At 39.8% G+C, this 19,386-nt stretch overlaps 1 protein-coding gene across 1 annotated transcript in view; it reads left to right on the forward strand.

Moving 5' to 3' along the window:
• Nucleotides 1-19,386, forward strand: part of TTN (titin) — a 235,702-nt gene that overhangs the window by 207,439 nt on the left and 8,877 nt on the right. Inside the window, 31 exon segments of the mRNA XM_031554287.1 lie at nucleotides 178-474; nucleotides 578-1,165; nucleotides 1,262-1,564; nucleotides 1,728-2,024; nucleotides 2,468-2,755; nucleotides 2,859-3,158; nucleotides 3,264-3,566; nucleotides 3,726-4,031; nucleotides 4,132-5,898; nucleotides 5,995-6,291; nucleotides 6,620-6,907; nucleotides 7,000-7,299; nucleotides 7,389-9,455; nucleotides 9,560-9,862; nucleotides 9,944-10,249; nucleotides 10,364-10,654; nucleotides 10,819-11,118; nucleotides 11,223-11,528; nucleotides 11,778-12,083; nucleotides 12,185-12,466; nucleotides 13,126-13,719; nucleotides 13,825-14,112; nucleotides 14,227-14,526; nucleotides 14,983-15,285; nucleotides 15,561-15,863; nucleotides 15,978-16,562; nucleotides 16,715-17,020; nucleotides 17,112-17,411; nucleotides 17,644-18,219; nucleotides 18,321-18,626; nucleotides 18,723-19,316. Of these exon segments, the coding sequence (XP_031410147.1) occupies nucleotides 178-474; nucleotides 578-1,165; nucleotides 1,262-1,564; nucleotides 1,728-2,024; nucleotides 2,468-2,755; nucleotides 2,859-3,158; nucleotides 3,264-3,566; nucleotides 3,726-4,031; nucleotides 4,132-5,898; nucleotides 5,995-6,291; nucleotides 6,620-6,907; nucleotides 7,000-7,299; nucleotides 7,389-9,455; nucleotides 9,560-9,862; nucleotides 9,944-10,249; nucleotides 10,364-10,654; nucleotides 10,819-11,118; nucleotides 11,223-11,528; nucleotides 11,778-12,083; nucleotides 12,185-12,466; nucleotides 13,126-13,719; nucleotides 13,825-14,112; nucleotides 14,227-14,526; nucleotides 14,983-15,285; nucleotides 15,561-15,863; nucleotides 15,978-16,562; nucleotides 16,715-17,020; nucleotides 17,112-17,411; nucleotides 17,644-18,219; nucleotides 18,321-18,626; nucleotides 18,723-19,316 (13,950 nt within the window).

The raw sequence follows: 19,386 nt of genomic DNA on the forward strand, positions 1-19,386 counted from the left end.
TGTGATTTTACAAAAGAAAATGCTAAACAACAGCATGAATTTTAAATTTTGTTTGCGTTTTACTTAAAATGTTCTAATGTACAAATTCATTTAAAAAACAACCTTCAATCCAGTGTAATCACTAACATAAAAAGGAATAATTTCTTGTTGCTTAACCTGTTGAACTTTTTTTCTCAGAAAAACCCAGCCCACCAGAAAAACTTGGAGTGACGAACGTCACAAAGGACAGTGTTTCTCTGTCATGGCTAAAACCGGAACATGATGGTGGAAGCAGAATTGTGAGCTACCTCATTGAGGCTCTTGAGAAAGGACAGCAGAAATGGGTTAAGTGTGCAGTTGTAAAGACAACTCATCATGTTGTCCATGGTCTTAAGGAGAATGTTGACTATTTCTTCAGAGTGTCTGCAGAAAACCAAGCAGGGTTAAGTGATCCTAAGGAACTACTTCTTCCTGTTACAGTTAAAGAACAATTAGGTAAGCTGGCTGTCATGAGACAAAAGTTAATATGCATGAAATTGAATTCCTATTTTAGAATAGATAGCATTTTTTAATTATTTGAAAATGTTTTTGATTTCAGAATCTCCTGAGATCGACATGAAGGGCTTCCCTCACAATACTGTGTATATTCGAGCAGGTTCAAACCTGAAAGTTGAAATTCCAGTTTCTGGAAAACCATTGCCAAAGGTGACATTGTCTAGAGATGGCGCTCCAATCAAACCCACCTTGAGGTTTCACACAGAAATGACAGCAGAAAGTTTCATTGTTAACCTTAAAGAAAGTGTGGCTGCTGATGCTGGCAGATACGATATTACTGCTGCCAATTCAAGTGGCACCACAAAGTCATTCATTAATATTGTTGTGCTGGATAGACCAGGTCCTCCCGTTGGTCCTGTTGTCCTTAGTGATATCACTGAGGAGAGTGTAACACTCAGATGGCAGCCACCAGCTTATGATGGCGGAAGTCAAGTTACCAACTATATTGTACTGAAAAGAGAAACAAGTACAGCTGCCTGGTCTGAGGTATCTGCAACTGTTGCTAGAACTGTTATTAAAGTCATGAAACTCACAACTGGAGAAGAATACCAATTCCGCATCAAAGCTGAGAACCGCTTTGGCATCAGCGATCATGTTGACTCACAATGTGTAGTTGTCAAACTTCCCTACAGTAAGTAATGCTCTTCTCACACTACAGATCAAAATTTTAATGTTCAGATGTTGAAGGGCTCATTTTGTTAACAATCACTTGTTTTGATATCATCAGCTACCCCTGGTCCTCCTTCCACACCGTGGGTCACTAGTGTCACCCGAGAGAGTATTACAGTTGGATGGCACGAACCAGTCACTAATGGTGGCAGCGCTGTCGTTGGATACCACTTGGAAATGAAGGATAGGAATAGTATATTATGGCAGAAGGCTAACAAGATCCTCATTCGCACAACTCACTTTAAAGTCACCACCATCAGTGCCGGACTTATCTATGAATTTAGAGTTTATGCTGAAAATGCAGCTGGCATTGGAAAAGCAAGTCATCCTTCTGATCCGGTCCTTGCAATTGATGCTTGTGGTATGTATTCCGTAGAAAATAAAGAAACCCACCCAACCAGTAGTGCTTTTTCTTTTCCCCTGTGATATTCTGTCTTGTGGAGTAAGCTAATATCCAAAACATTTGTTAATATTATTATAAAGATTGTTATTCATTTGCAATACTTTCATGTTTTCTATCACAGAACCACCAAGAAATGTTCGTGTCTCAGATATTTCCAAGACTGCTATTACTTTGTCATGGCAGAAGCCAGCATTTGATGGTGGTAGCAAGATCACTGGTTACATTGTAGAAAAACGTGATCTACCAGATGGCAGATGGTCAAAAGCTAGTTTCACCAATGTTATTGAGACTCAGTTCACAGTATCTGGTCTGACACAGAATTCCCGGTATGAATTCCGAGTCTTTGCCAAGAATGCCATCGGTTCCATTAGTAATCCATCAGACGTTGTGGGTCCTATTACCTGTGTTGATACATATGGTAAGTGTTTTGCAATGATATAACAGTTTTATGCGCTTCTTAAAGGCAGTGCTGTTTTGTAGAACTATAGCCTTTTTAATACAGAAAGCTAACTTATCTTGATTTAATAAACTTGAATGATGGTGAACTTTTTGAGCATGATTGTAATTAACATCTTTTGCTGTATCTGCATTTTTTAAGTTGTGGCATGTTTATTCTTTCAGCAACAGAAGTAAGCCCATGCCCCATGGCCAAAGTGATATTATAACACATCATTGCCTTTTTTTTTTTTTTTTTTAGTGTTAGTTCTAACTCATTCCAGCTGATTTAAGTTACTCATGCTAGCTTTAATCAATATCTATAAAATGCTTGTAACTGTTAGCTTAGAAAAAGTATTCCTTATTTTTATTTTTATTAAAGACAAGTCTAAACTGTTTTGTTTTTTATTCTTATTTTTTCTTAAGGTGCACCTGAAATCGATGTGCCACCAGAATATACAGAAGTAGTGAAATACAAAGCAGGAACTTCTATTAAGCTAAAACTAGGCATCTCAGGAAAGCCTACACCAACAATTGAATGGTTCAAAAATGGCAGTGAGCTGCAAACCAGTTCACTACTGTCTATTGAGAACACAACAGAATTTGCTTCTATCCTCATCAAGGATGCAACCCGACTTAACAGTGGCACCTATGAACTAAAATTGAAGAATGCCATGGGATCAGCATCAGCCCATGTTAGAGTACAGATACTTGGTATGTCTTGAGAAATTACTCAATTAATTTTTAATTTTTAACAATTATTAAACAATAATCTACTAAAAAATTCTTAACACTTTGTTTTTGGCATTTTATACAGACAAACCTGGACCCCCAACTGGACCAATACAGTTTAAGACAGTCACTGCTGAAAAGATCACAATAATGTGGGACCCTCCAGCAGATGATGGTGGTGCACCTGTAACACATTATGTTGTTGAAAAGCGGGAAACAAGTCGTGTTGTATGGTCTTTAGTTTCTGAGAAACAGGAGGGGTGTATTATAACTACAACAAAACTTGTCAAAGGAAATGAATATGTGTTCCGTGTCCGTGGTGTGAACAAGTTTGGAGTTGGTGATTCCTTGGAGTCTGAACCAGTTATAGCCAAAAACTCATTTGGTAAGAACCATGTAAAATCAATAATGGAACTGAATCATCCTATGTGTTATTTCCACATAGTGTTCACCTACTGACATATATGTATATATATTTTTTTTAATTTAGTTGCACCTGGACCACCTGGTGTACCAGAAGTCACAATGATAACCAAGAATTCTATGACTGTTGTCTGGAGTAGGCCCACTGTTGATGGAGGTAGCGAAATATCAGGATATTTTCTTGAGAAGCGTGACAAGAAGAGTCTTAGCTGGTTCAAGGTTACTAAGGAAACCATTCGTGACACCAGACAGAAAGTAACGGGTCTGACTGAAAACAGTGAATATCATTTCCGAGTTTGTGCTGTCAATGCGGCTGGACAAGGTCCATTCTGTGAAGCATCTGACTTCTACAAAGCTGTAGATCCTGTTGGTAAGAGACAACATGCAATATGTCTAATTGATTAGAGATCAATCGGCAACAAGCAATTAAGATGGCTTACAGCAGTGTAACTGCAGGGTTTTTTATTCCTTTTTACGATCACTTTTGTATATGGCTTCTGACTTTCTTTTCTTAAACTGTCACTTACAGATAAGCCAGGCTCACCAACAAAATTGAAGGTTGTGGATACAACTAAGACATCTGTCACCCTTGGCTGGATTAAACCTACTTATGATGGAGGAAGCCCGATTACCAGCTATGTGGTCGAGAAAAGGGAAGGTGAAGAGCAAGAATGGACTGTAGTCAGCTCTAAGGGAGAAGTGAGAACAACTGAATATGTTGTATCCCACCTTCAGCCAAGCATTAATTATTATTTCCGTGTCTCTGCTATAAATTGTGCTGGACAAGGAGAGCCTATTGAAATGACAGAGCCTGTTCAAGCTAAAGATATTCTCGGTACTGTACCTTTCTGTAACTTTTCTGTGGTTTTATTTTTTGGACCTTTTTTTATTTTACTTTCCAAATACGCATTATTCATTTCTATCTATTTCCACAGTGGCCCCAGAGATTGATCTGGATGTTGCCCTCCGGACCTCTATCATTGCTAAAGCAGGTGAAGATGTGGAAATAATGATTCCATTCAAAGGAAGACCTCCTCCAACTGTCACATGGAGAAAGGGTGAAAAAAATCTTGGAACTGATGAAAAATATATCATCCAGAACACAGAATCATCAACATTACTTTCTATTCCTCAAGTTACCCGAGATGATACAGGAAAGTATGTTCTTACAATTGAAAATGGAGTTGGAGAACCCAAATCATCATTTGTGAATGTGAAGGTACTTGACACACCATCTGCCTGCCAGAAGCTACAGCTTAAGCATGTTTCTCGTGGCACAGTTACACTGGTATGGGAGCCACCTCTCATTAATGGTGGTTCTGAAATAACGAATTATGTTGTTGAAAAAAGAGATGCTACAAAGAGGGCCTGGTCAACTGTAACAACAAAGTGTTCTCAAACTACCTTTAAGCTAACTAACCTGTCAGAAAAGACTGCGTTCTTCTTCCGTGTTCTTGCTGAAAATGAAATTGGACTGGGTGAGCCTTGTGAGACATCTGAACCAGTGAAAGCTGCGGACATACCAGGACCTATAAAAGACCTTGCCATGAAAGATTCTACAAAAACTTCTGTTAAATTGCATTGGAGCAAACCAGACTATGATGGTGGTAGCATTATATCAGACTACATTATTGAAAAGAAATTGCAGGGCGAAAAGGAATGGACGTACGCAGGCACAAGCAAGAGCTGTGAATTTGAAGTTGAAAAACTTAAAGAGCTGTCTGTCATGGAATTCAGAGTTTTTGCAAAAAATGAAAAAGGCATGAGCGATGGTGTTACTGTTGGACCCATTACAGTGAAAGAATATATAATAACACCAGAAGCTGACCTTTCTGACATTCCTGGAGGTCAAGTCACTGTGCGAATTGGGCATAACCTACACATTGAATTGCCCTATAAAGGTAAACCTAAGCCATCAATGAGCTGGCTGAAGGACAACCTCCCTCTTAAAGAAACTGAACAGCTTCGTTTCAAGAAAACTGAAAACAAAATAAGCTTAAGTATCAAGAATGTGAAAAAGGAGCATGGTGGCAAATATACTTTGATTCTTGATAATGTTGTCTCCAGAAAAACATTTACAATCACTGTCATCACTCTTGGTCCACCATCTAAGCCAAAAGGACCCTTAAGACTAGATGAAGTCAAAGCAGATAGTGTAGTTTTGTCATGGGAAGCTCCTGAAGATGATGGGGGAGGTGAAATCACTGGCTACAGTATTGAGAAAAGAGAAACTTCTCAAATGAACTGGAAGCTGGTGTGCTCGAGTGCTGCTAGAACAACTTTCAAAGTACCAAACCTCGTTAAAGACACTGAATATCAATTTAGAGTCCGTGCAGAAAACAGATACGGAGTAAGCCCACCTCTTGTCTCAGTAGATGTTGTGGCAAAGCATCAATTCAGAACACCAGGTGCACCAGGCAAGCCTGTTGTATACAATGTAACAGCTGATGGAATGACCATAGCTTGGGATGCTCCTGCTTATGATGGCGGTTCAGAAATCATTGGCTACCACGTTGAAAAGAAGGAGAGAAACAGTATTTTGTGGCAGAAGGTTAATGTTGCATTAATATCTAGCAGAGAATACAGGATTACTGGGCTAGTTGAGGGTCTGGATTACCAGTTCCAAGTGTATGCAGAAAACGCTGCCGGTCTAAGCCGAGCCAGCGAGCCAAGCAAGTTTACTTTGGCAGTTTCTCCAGTAGGTGAGTGAATGACCAGTCACCCTCAAAAATTCTAGTGTTCTAGATTATAATGAACAGTAATAAAAATAATTCTTCATTATTTTTCCTCCCTTTCAGATCCACCTGGTACTCCTGATTATATTGATGTCACCAGAGAAACAGTCACTCTTAAATGGACCCCCCCACTGCGTGATGGAGGCAGTAAGATTGTGGCCTACAGTATTGAGAAGCGGCAAGGAAGTGAAGACCGGTGGCTGAGATGTAACTTTACTGATGTCAGTGAATGCCAATATACAGTTACAGGACTCAGTCCAGGTGATCGATACGAATTCAGAGTGCTTGCAAGAAATGCTGTTGGTACCATCAGTCCACCTTCACAGTCCTCAGGCTATATCATGACCAGAGATGAAAACGGTAAGATTTCTTAACATAACTGTGTTTGGGTACTGGAGCCAAGTAGACCTTGTGGAAGATAGGAGGTCACAGGGGGGAGAAATGTATGACTGCCCTTCCACTCGACTCAGAATCACGCTGCAGCATAGGAGGAGCTAAATGGAAGACCCAAACCTGATAGACGTGCAGTCATTGCTACATTAGAGTAACAACATACAATAGTCTTTTTCATCTGTTATAGTATGTTGCAGAGTGTGCTAACAAGAAAAATAAGCTTACAGTTCATAAATCTGTATATAACCATCTTTTATAATTACTGAGTTAAGAAGACTATATTTTCCTTTTTCAGTTGCTCCAACAATTGAATTTGGCCCTGAGCACTTTGAAGGCCTAACTGTTAAAGCTGGAGAGAGCATTAGACTTAAAGCTTTAATCAAAGGACGTCCAGTACCTAAGGTGACGTGGTTTAAGGATGGCAAGGAGATTGAAAAAACAATGAGTATAGAAATAACTACAGATATTGGATATAGCACAATCTTCATTAGAGATGCTACCCGGGATCATCGTGGAGTGTACACAGTAGAAGCCAAAAATGCATCAGGCACTAAACGAGAAGATATTACATTCAGAATACAAGGTATCGCATCAAATGCTTTCAGTACAATTTTTTATACCAATATTTTACTCTAAGTGCCAATAAATTATAATTCCAAACCTCTTATTTTGCAGACACACCAGGAAAAGTTGGTGGACCAATACGATTCACAAACATCACTGGAGAAAAAGTGACATTATGGTGGGAGCCTCCTGCTAATGATGGTTGTGCTTGTATTTCCCACTACATCATTGAAAAGCGTGAAACCAGCAGGATTGCATGGGCATTAGTTGATGACAAGTGTGAAGCTTGCAGCTACACTGCACTTAAATTAATTAAAGGCAATGAGTACCAGTTCCGTGTCTCTGCAGTAAACAAATTTGGAGCTGGCAGACCATTGGAGTCTGATCCAGTTGTAGCACAAATCCCTTACAGTAAGTTTCCATCTCATTCTGTGGAAATAACTGTAGAGTTACAATCTTCTATTTCTAATTATGTTTTTTTTTTCCTTTTTTTTTTTTAGCTCTTCCTGATGCCCCAGGAACACCAGAGCCCACCAACGTAACAGGAGACAGTATCACTCTGACATGGGCAAGACCAAAATCAGATGGTGGAAGTGAGATAAATGAATATATTCTAGAAAGGAGAGAAAAGAAGAGCATGCGCTGGGTTAAAGTGACCAGTAAGAGGCCCATTGCTGAGAACAGATACAGAGTAACTGGCCTTATTGAAGGCAATGAATACGAATTCCATGTCATGGCTGAAAATGCTGCAGGAATTGGGCCTCCAAGTGATGTTTCAAAGCTAATTAAATGCAGAGAACCAGTTAGCCCACCTAGTGCACCTAATGTCGTAAGGGTGACAGATACATCAAAGACTAGTGTAAGCTTAGAGTGGACCAAACCAGTTTTTGATGGCGGTATGGAAATAATCGGATACATTATTGAGATGTGCAAAGCTGATCTAGAAACATGGCAGAAAGTCAATGCAGAGACTGTTCTTGCTACTAAATATACCGTGGTTGATCTGGAGGCAGGAGAACACTATAAATTCAGAGTTAGTGCAGTCAATGGTGCTGGCAAAGGAGAAAGCTGTGAAGTTCCTGCATCAGTCCAAACTGTAGACAGGCTTTCTGCACCTGAAATTGACATTGATGCAAACTTCAAGCAGACTCACATTGTAAGAGCAGGTGCAACTATTCGCCTATTTATTGCCTTCTCTGGAAGACCTGTTCCTACTGCTGTTTGGTCCAAAGCAGATGCAAATCTGAGCTTGCGTGCTGACATACAAACCACTGACTCGTTTAGCACATTGACTGTGGAGGAATGCAATAGAAACGATGCTGGCAAATATGTCTTTACTGTGGAAAACAACAGTGGAAGTAAGTCAATTACATTTACTGTCAAGGTGTTGGACACTCCTGGTCCACCTGGTCCTATTACATTTAAGGATGTGACCCGAGGATCTATTACTTTAATGTGGGATGCTCCTGTGCTGGATGGAGGTTCACGTATTCATCACTATGTTGTGGAAAAACGGGAAGCAAGCCGTCGTAGCTGGCAAGTGGTGAGTTCAAAATGCACTCGACAAATCTTTAAGGTCACTGATCTGGCAGAAGGTGTCCCATATTATTACCGAGTGTCAGCAGAAAATGAATATGGTGTAGGCGAACCTTGTGAGTTGACAGAACCAATTGTAGCCACTGAAGAACCTGCACCACCTAAGAGATTAGATATTGTTGATACTACCAAATCTTCTGTAGTTTTAGCTTGGCTTAAACCTGACCATGATGGTGGTAGTCGTGTTACTGGATACCTTCTTGAAATGAAACAGAAAGGCTCTGACAAATGGATTCCGGCTGGTCAAACCAAGCAACTTACTTTCACTGTTGAAGGCCTAGTGGAAAACACTGAATATGAGTTCCGGGTCAAGGCAAAGAATGATGCTGGCTACAGTGAGCCAAGAGAAGCTTTCTCTTCTGTTATTATTAAAGAGCCACAGATTGAACCAACAGCAGATCTAAGTGAAATAAGCAGACAGCTCATAACATGCAAGGCTGGAAGCACTTTTACTATTGATATACCAATTAGTGGCCGCCCAGCTCCAAAAGTGACATGGAAACTTGAGGAGATGAGGCTGAAGGAAACTGAGAGAGTTGCCATCAAGACAACAAAAGACAGAACCACGCTGACTGTAAAGGACAGTATGAGAGGAGACTCTGGGAAATACTACCTCACGCTTGAAAACACTGCTGGTGTGAAAACATTTACTGTCACAGTGGTAGTCATAGGACGGCCAGGTCCGGTCACTGGCCCAATTGAAATATCATCTGTCTCTGCTGAATCCTGTATATTGACCTGGAAAGAACCTGAAGATGATGGTGGCAGTGATATTACAAACTACATTGTAGAGAAGCGTGAATCTGGCACAACAGCATGGCAGCTGGTAAATTCGAGTGTAAAACGTACACAGATCAAAGTCACCCGTCTCACAAAATACCAGGAGTACAGTTTTCGAGTAAGCTCAGAAAACAGATTTGGAGTCAGCAAACCCCTTGAATCAAAAACTATAGTAGCTGAACATCCATTTGGTAAGTGAAACATTTTTACTTTTATTTTTGAGCTGCTATTCTCCTCTGACTGCTGTAAGTATTTTTAATAACTAATATTTTCCCAACCTCCCATTTGTGTTTAGTCCCACCAAGCCCACCTACAAGGCCAGAAGTCTATTCCGTGTCTGCAAATGCCATGGCAATTCGCTGGGAGGAACCCTATCATGATGGTGGCAGCAAAGTCATTGGATACTGGGTTGAAAAGAAAGAGCGCAACACCATCCTTTGGGTGAAGGAAAATAAAGTGCCGTGCTGTGAATGCAACTTCAAAATCACTGGGCTGGTGGAAGGCCTAGAATATCAATTCAGAACCTATGCTCTAAATGCTGCAGGTGTTAGCAAAGCTAGTGAAGCTTCCAGACCTGTAGTGGCTCAAAATCCAGTTGGTAAGTATTACTTTCAATAGTTGTTTTGTGAATTAAGTTATAATAGAACTGCATTTCTCATTTTCTGTTTTATTCTTCCAGATCCACCAGGAAGGCCAGAAGTAACAGATGTCACCAGATCTACAGTGTCCCTGAGCTGGTCACCACCACTTTACGATGGTGGAAGTAAAGTTATTGGATATATTATTGAGCGGAAACCATATAATGAATCTGGCGATGGACGCTGGCTGAAATGCAATTATACCATAGTCTCAGAAAACTTCTTTACAGTGACAGCTCTCGGTGAAGATGAAGCGTATGAATTCCGTGTACTAGCAAAGAATGCAGCTGGTGTGATTAGCAAAGGATCTGAATCAACCGGTGCTGTCATTTGCAAAGATGAATACTGTAAGAAATATTCATTTGGATCAACTAAAATACATGGAGTTCCCTTTTTAATACCATCTTGTAATTTGTAATTTAATCTTTTTTCTTTTTTTTTTTTTTTTTTCCCTCTGACAGCACCACCAAAGGCTGAACTCGATGCCAGATTGCAGGGAGAAGTTGTAACTATTAGGGCTGGATCTGATCTTGTTCTTGATGCGGCCATTGGTGGGAAACCAGAACCAAAAGTCTTCTGGTCCAAAGGAGATAAGGAATTGGACCTATGTGAAAAGATATCTCTGCAATACACCAGCAAACGAGCCATTGCAATTATCAAGTTCTGCGACAGAAGTGATAGTGGAAAATATACTCTAACAGTGAAAAATGCCAGTGGGACAAAGCAAATTTCTGTTCTTGTCAAAGTGCTTGGTACGTTTTCCGTGATTAATTTTTGTGCTGAATATATATTAAAAAAAAAAAAACCCAACAAAAAAACCAAAACAAAACAAAAAACACAAGTGTTGCTGTAAAAATAAGAGAGAGAAATTTTTCCTTACTTGCTAATAATAATGCTTATTTCTACCTCTACCTAGATTCACCAGGTCCATGCGCAGGAAAAATAACAGTAAGCAGAATAACTGAAGAGAAGTGCACTCTGGCATGGAATATTCCTGAGGAGGATGGAGGTGCACAAATCACTCACTACATTGTAGAAAGGCGCGAAACCAGCAGACTTCACTGGGTTATTGTTGAGGCCGAATGCCAGACATTGTCATGTGTGGTAACAAAACTTATTAAAAATAACGAGTACATCTTCCGTGTCAGAGGTGTCAACAAATATGGGCCAGGTGTTCCACTTGAAACAGAACCTGTCATTGCCAGGAATGCTTTCAGTGAGTGTTACTACCTTCCAATCTGTGTCAGAATGTGTGGAATGTCTGTCATAGGTAAAGAATTTGTAAAACAATTTTTTTCCCTTCATTTTTAAAACCAACAGCTATCCCAACACAGCCTGGTACTCCTGAAGAAGTGAGTGTTGGCAAGGAACACATCATCATTCAGTGGACAAAACCAGAATCAGATGGTGGCAGTGAGATTAAGGATTATCTTGTAGACAAACGTGAAAGAAAAAGTCTGCGCTGGACACGAGTGAACAGAGATTACACTATTTATGATACCAGACTGAAAGTTACTGGTCTTATGGAAGGTGGTCAGTACCAGTTCCGTGTCACTGCTGTGAATGCTGCTGGAAACAGCGAGCCTAGCGAAGCTTCACAATATATGTTATGCAAGGAACCATCATGTAAGTTGCCACATTTAAAATATATTTTAACATTTACTTATAATAATGGAGCATAAAACCAAATTCACGCTTCAACTAGGATACTCAGAAAGACGTAGGAACTCACTGAACTAGACAGTATTTGAAAAAATTTAGAAGCAGTTGTAGTTCATTTTAAATGCATTTCCCAGCTTTTACTGTTGATAAATTATTTTTAACTGTAAAATGTTCCCTTAACAAACATGAAATACATTTTCTTGTTTTTCAAAGATACTCCTGCAGCACCTTCAGCTCCAAGAGTTGTGGACACTACTATGCACAGCATAAGTTTAGCATGGTCAAAGCCCACATATGATGGTGGTGCTGACATCTTAGGCTACGTTCTTGAAATGAAGGAAGAAGGTACTGAACAGTGGTACCGACCACATACGACTCCTACTCTGAGGAATGCTGAGTTCACCATAACTGGTCTTAAAACAAGCCAGAAATACCGATTTAGAGTTGCTGCTACAAATGTGAATGGTATGAGTGAATTTAGTGAATCATCAGCAGAAATAGAACCTGTGGAAAGAATAGGTAATTTGAAAAATTCAGTGTGTATTTTAAAGAATAATTCTATTTTCTTTTAAAACTACTAAAAGAGTAATTCATTTCATGTTTCTTGCACCCTTCATCAGAAAAACCTGAGCTTGAGCTTGCTGATGACCTGAGGAAGACAGTAACAGTGAGAGCTGGTGGTTCCCTGCGTCTGATGGTCTCTGTGTCGGGCAGACCTGCTCCTGTAATTACATGGAGCAAGGAGGGTATTGACCTTGTAAGTCGAGGTATTATTGATACTACAGACAGCTACACTCTACTTATTGTGGATAAAGTTAATCGGTACGATGCTGGAAAGTATGTAATTGAAGCTGAAAATCAATCAGGAAAAAAATCAGCAACGATTTCTGTGAAAGTGTATGGTAAGTACTACTACCAGTTATACATGGTTATTATACTACTCACGGTGCATGTTACTGAGGAGTAGGAAATTCAGTCATTTCCAAAAGAAGTTTGTAGTTTTAAACAGCATGAAATTGTTTGAGAAGTCAAAGAAATAGAGGAAAATGTGAAGTTCTAAAGCTGTGCTACAGTCATAGAATCATTAAGGTGGGAAAAGACCACTGAAATCATCTAGTCCCACCACCATGCCTGCTAAACCATATCCCTAAGGGCCGCATCTGCTATCTTCTTGAAAATCTCCTGGGACAGTGATTCCACCACTCCCTGAGCAGCCTATTCCAATGCATTACTGCTGCTTCTGAGGAGAATTTTTTTCTAATATCCAACCTGAACCTCCCCTGGCTCAACTTAAAGCCACTGCCTCTTATTCTATCGCTGTTATCCGGAACAAGAGTCCAAGATCTACCTCCTTTCACATAGTTGTAAAGAGCAATAAGGTCTCCCATGAGCCTCCTCTTCTCCTAAACAAATTCCAGTTATACAGTTAAACAATTCCAGTTATAAATGAAATCGTACTGTTGTTGTTATTATTTTTGTTGTTGTTGTTCTGTTTTAATTCAGAACTCAATCTGAGGAAAGGATCTCAAAGAAAAAAAATAAAATTTTCTTTTTGGTTTAGATACACCTGGTCCACCAGCTGCTGTGAGAATTAAGGAAGTATCAAGAGATTCTGCAACACTTACTTGGGACATTCCAACTATTGATGGTGGAGCCCCTGTCAGCAATTATATAATTGAGAAACGTGAAGCTTCCATGAGAGCTTACAAGACTGTCACTACCAAATGCAGCAAGACGTTTTATAGAGTTACTGGACTTCTGGAAGGAGCTTTGTATTATTTCAGAGTACTGCCAGAGAATATTTATGGTATTGGTGAAGCTTGTGAAACATCTGATGCAGTATTAGTATCTGATGTACCTATACCACCACAAAAACTGGAAGTGATCGACACCACCAAATCAACTGTTACTCTTGCTTGGGAGAAACCAGCACATGATGGTGGCAGCAGATTGACTGGCTATGTTATTGAGGCCAGCAAAGCTGGAACAGAAAGATGGTTGAAGGTAGTGACAGTAAAGCCTACCGTCTATGAACATACAATTATCTCTCTCAATGAAGGCGAACAGTACTTGTTCAGGGTCAGAGCACAGAATCAGAAGGGTGTTTCAGAAGCACGAGAGATTGTCACAGCAGTAACAGTACAGGACCAAAAAGGTAAGTATCTACTGCTAAAAATAACAGTGTGAAACTGACACCAAGTGAATGGAATATTTATAAAACATATACTGAGAAAATCAATGTACTTCTTTTTTTTCTTAGTTCTGCCGACAATTGACCTTGCCGGAATACCTCAGAAGACAATTCATGTACCTGCTGGCAAGCCCATTGAGTTAGCTATTCCAATTGGAGGACGGCCACCTCCAGCTGCATCTTGGTTCGTGGCTGGTTCTAAACTAAAAGAATCAGAACGCATCAAAATGGAGACTGTTGCCAAAATGGCTAAACTGACAGTTCGTGAGACCACCATTCATGACACTGGAGAGTATACGCTTGAACTCAAGAACACAACTGGAACAGTTTCTGATACAATAAAAGTTATAATCCTTGGTAAGAACTTCTGAAAGTAATCATCCAAGATCTTTATTTGTCTGAACTTTACTCCCACCAATATGATTCCTTCTCTCAACATTATTTTTTTACTTTTAATTTTATTTTTCCTAGACAAACCTGGGCCACCTGTTGGACCTATCCGAATTGATGAAATTGATTCAAATTATGTAATCATCTCCTGGGAGCCACCTGAGCTGGATGGTGGAGCTACACTTAGTGGCTATGTGGTAGAGCAGCGTGACGCCCACCGTCCTGGATGGCTGCCAGTTTCAGAGTCAGTAACCAGAACAACATACAAGTTCACCAGGCTTGTTGAAGGTGCAGAATACGTGTTCCGTGTGGCTGCTACAAACCGCTTTGGAATTGGATCTTACCTGCAGTCTGAGATTATAGAATGCAAGAGCAGAATTCGTAAGTCTATCTTTAAGAACAAAATATGCATATTTACGTGGCTTATGTAGCCGCACATAGATAAGATTTTCCTAAATGTTGTTACTTCTTTTGCCAAGTAATGGGATACATTGTGGTACACTGTAGCCTTTGTATGTTACTGGGGAAAAACACTATCCATAAGCTTATTTAGGTATTGTAAATGCACCACAAAGAATGTGGACAGTAAACATGGACTTTTTGTGCTCAGATCTACTGTTAGCTATCTATCTACTATTACTGAAAATTTGCTTTACACCCCATTACAAAAGCAGGATTATTTCGTTGGCCTAGTTTGTAAAGTACTTTGATATTTTTGGATTTAAAAAAATTTTGATACGATGTTGATACTACATTATCATTCATAGTACATTGCATATTTCTCTGTGTAAAATTATTTGATGCTTTCTTCACTAAGTCTGTGTTTTCTTTTTACAGGTATCCCTGGCCCTCCTGGCACTCCAGAAGTGTTTGATGTCTCTCGAGATGGTATGACATTAACTTGGCATCCTCCAGATGATGATGGTGACTCACGGATTACTGGTTATATTGTGGAACGCAAAGAAATTAGAGCAGATAGATGGATTCGTGCAAATAAAGTTCCAGTCACTATGACTCGTTACCGTTCCACTGGATTGGTTGAAGGATTAGAATACGAACACCGCATCACAGCAATCAATGCAAGAGGTGCTGGGAAACCCAGTCGTCCTTCCAAGTCTGTTGTTGCCAGGGATCCAATTGGTAAGTAATTTCTTACATAGATTAAGCATATTATGGCAGAATGGAATGGAAAGTCACTCTTTTTGGTAGTTTGAAAATTTATCTGCATATGTTTATGAAATTCCGACTGAAAGAAACCAAGAAAAATAATAGTGAAAATCTTTTATTCCAAGTTTCCCTATATAAATCCTGTAATGACTACATACAGATCGTATGCTGGAAGTTAGCATTTGTTATGTGTTTTGAATCTTCAAAAAGAAGATCTTACGGAGCCCTACTATGGTCTTCTCTTCCAGCTCCTCCAGGGAAACCTCAGAATCCAAGAGTCACTGACACTACAAGAACATCTGTCTCTCTGGCTTGGAGTCCACCAGAAGATGAAGGTGGCTCTAAAGTCACCGGCTACTTAATTGAGATGCAGAAGGTAGATCAGTATGAATGGACCAAATGCAATACCACTCCCACCAAGATTCGTGAATACACTTTGACACATCTACCACAAGGTGCAGAGTACAGATTCCGCGTGCTAGCCTGTAATGCTGGTGGGCCAGGAGAACCTGCTGAAGTGCCAGGAACGGTCAAAATAACAGAAATGCTTGGTAAGACACTTCACATCTTAACTCCTATTGAAACCCGTCCTAAAGAAATATTTAGCTAAAGCGTATACCTGTAAAACACATGTAGCCTGAGATACGTGTTAATTTTCTTTACAGAATATCCTGACTTTGAACTTGATGAAAAATACCAGGAAGGTCTCATGGTGAGACAAGGTGGAGTTATCAGGCTTACAATACCCATTAAGGGTAAGCCCATTCCAGTATGCAAATGGACAAAAGAAGGACATGACATCAGCAAAAGAGCCATGATTGCAACTTCCGACACTCACACAGAACTTGTGATCAAAGATGCAGAAAGAGAAGATTCTGGCACCTACGATCTGGCACTTGAAAACAAGTGTGGCAAAAAAGCTGTGTATATTAAAGTCAGAGTGATTGGCATTCCAAATCCACCAGAAGGGCCTCTTGAGTATGATGATATACAAGCTCGTTCTGTCAGAGTAAGCTGGAGACCTCCTACAGATGATGGTGGTGCAGATATACTAGGTTATATTGTTGAGAGACGAGAAGTACCAAAGACTGCCTGGTACACTGTTGATTCTAGAGTAAAAGGGACATCTTTGGTAGTGAAAGGTCTAAAAGAAAACGTGGAGTATCACTTCCGTGTTTCTGCGGAAAATCATTTTGGCATTAGCAAATCTCTCAAATCTGAAGAACCAGCTGTACCGAAGACACCGCTGAGTAAGTCCCCATTTTAAATCTTCTAAAACTTTTTTTAATGACTGCTGCTTGCTTACTTAAATTATGCTTCTACAAGTGCAATAGTATGTGCAAATAGTTGAATGCTATGGCTTTATTATTTCTACTAATTATGTTCTTGTCATTATTACCAGATCCTCCAGAGCCTCCAAACAACCCACCTGAAGTGCTTGATGTCACAAAGAGTTCAGTTAACTTGTCCTGGTCCAGACCTAAAGATGATGGTGGTTCTCGTGTAACTGGGTACTACATTGAACGTAAGGAGACATCTACAGAAAAATGGGTCCGGCATAACAAAACGCAGATCACTACTACAATGTACACAGTCACGGGACTTGTTCCAGATGCTGAATATCAGTTCCGTGTTGTTGCTCAAAATGAAATTGGTGAAAGTGAAGCAAGTCCTGCTTCTGAACCAGTTATATGCAAGGATCCATTTGGTAAGAAAATGTTTGCATGAATAGATCTTGTGAAGAACAATTTAGTAACATTCAGAAGGGAATTTATTTCTGTATATTTTGCAATTTTCAGACAAACCAAGCCAACCTGGAGAAATTGAGATCACTTCGATATCTAAGGACAGCATTACAATGGAATGGGAACGACCTGAAAGTGATGGTGGCAAAGAGATCCTTGGATACTGGGTTGAATATCGACAGTCTGGAGAAAGCACCTGGAAAAAATGCAATAAAGAACTCATCAAGGACAGACAGTTTACAGTAGGAGGTTTATTGGAGGCCACAGAATATGAATTCCGTGTTTTTGCAGAAAATCAGACTGGCCTCAGCAGACCTCGAAGGACTGCTATGGCAGTGAAAACTAAATTAACATGTAAGCAAAAAATACACTGTATTTGCTGCAATACTGCTGTGATGTCATGTATCATAAACCACAGTGCTACACTGAATGTGCTTTACAAATTATTTGCTGACTATCCTAAGGCACAGTCCAATTGTTCAAATGTAAGAGGCACAAGCATAAATGTAGATTAAATTTCAGTAACATAAGAATAGAGGAACATCTTGTGTTAATCATCATTATTTTTATTTTTTCTTTCTTTTAGCTGGAGAAGCACCTGCTATAAGAAAAGAAATGCAGGATGTTACAACTAAACTGGGTGAAGCAGCTCAGCTGACATGCCAGATTGTTGGGAGACCTCTTCCTGATATTAAATGGTACCGCTTTGGCAAAGAATTAGTGCAGAGCCGAAAATACAAAATGTCATCTGATGGACGCAACCATACACTGACAGTATTAACAGATGAACAAGAGGATGAAGGTCTCTACACTTGTATGGCTACCAATGATGTCGGAGAAATTGAAACTAGTGGCAAGCTATTGTTGCAGGCTCCTCCTCAGTTCCATCCTGGCTTCCCATTGAAAGAGAAATACTATGCTGGTGCTGGTGGCACTCTCCGCCTTCATGTTGTGTATATTGGCCGACCAGTACCAGCAATAACTTGGTTCCATGGCAACAAACCTCTGAGAGGATCAGAATCAGTTACTATTGAGAACACAGAGCATTATACTCATCTTGCTATTAAGAATGTCCAGCACAAAACTCATGCTGGGAAGTACAAAGTGCAACTCAGTAACACATTTGGAACGGTTGACACTGTACTTAATGTGGAAATACAAGGTAAAGAATTTTATTTTCAGTGTATTTGTGGAATATTTATTTTCTAAAAATGCTGAGTAGCAAAAGAAAGAACTAAAAAGATGCTGCTTTCTGTTTTACAGATAAGCCAGATAAACCAGAAGGGCCGATCGTTATAGAGTCTGTACTAAAGAACTCTGTGGTGATTAGCTGGAAACCACCAGAGGATGATGGAGGTGCTATGATAACAAATTACATCATAGAGAAACGTGAAGCCAAGGAAGGAGCAGAATGGGAACTTGTATCTTCAAGCATTTCAGGCACAACTTGTAGAATTGTTAATCTAACTGAAAACGCAGGCTATTATTTCCGTGTTTCTGCTCAGAATACATATGGAATTAGTGAAGCACTGGAAGTCTCATCAGTTGTCGTTATGAAGCCTCCATTTGGTAAGTGAACACCAAAATATCCAGTGCAGTATGCCTCTGTGATTACTAAGGCAAGTTCACTTTACTTCAACATTTGAATCTCTTTATTCTTTACAGAAAAACCAGGACAACCTGGTCAGCCAGTAGCAAGCGCTGTCACAAAAGATTCCTGTGTTGTCTCATGGAAGCCACCTGCGAGTGATGGAGGTGCAAAGATCAGAACATACTATCTTGAGAAGCGTGAGAAGAAACAAAACAAGTGGATTTCTGTAACAACAGATGAAATTCGTGAAACTGTATTCTCTGTGAAAGACCTTATTGAAGGTCTTGAATATGAGTTCCGTGTAAAATGTGAAAATCTAGGTGGTGAAAGCGAGTGGAGTGAGGTATCACAACCAGTCATTCCAAAATCTGATGTACCAATTCAAGCTCCACATTTCAAGGAAGAACTAAGAAATCTGAATGTGAAATTTCAAGCTAACGCCACATTTGTCTGCAAAGTCACTGGTCATCCTAAACCAATCGTCAAATGGTACAGGCAGGGCAAAGAAATCATGCCGGATGGTGAAAAGATCAAAATACAGGAATTCAAGGGTGGATACCACCAGCTAATCATTACAAATGTAACAGATGATGATGCCACAGTATATCAAGTTAGAGCTACCAATCAAGGAGGATCAGTGTCTGGCACTGCCTCTTTGGATGTTGAAGGTAAATGAAGGGTCTCGATTCCCAAGACAGATTCTCGTTAAATTTTGAGCGGTTAGATTATTGGTGCTCT

This window comes from Meleagris gallopavo, chromosome 7 (genome assembly GCF_000146605.3).
Source record: "Meleagris gallopavo isolate NT-WF06-2002-E0010 breed Aviagen turkey brand Nicholas breeding stock chromosome 7, Turkey_5.1, whole genome shotgun sequence".
Lineage (NCBI taxonomy): Eukaryota > Metazoa > Chordata > Aves > Galliformes > Phasianidae > Meleagris > Meleagris gallopavo.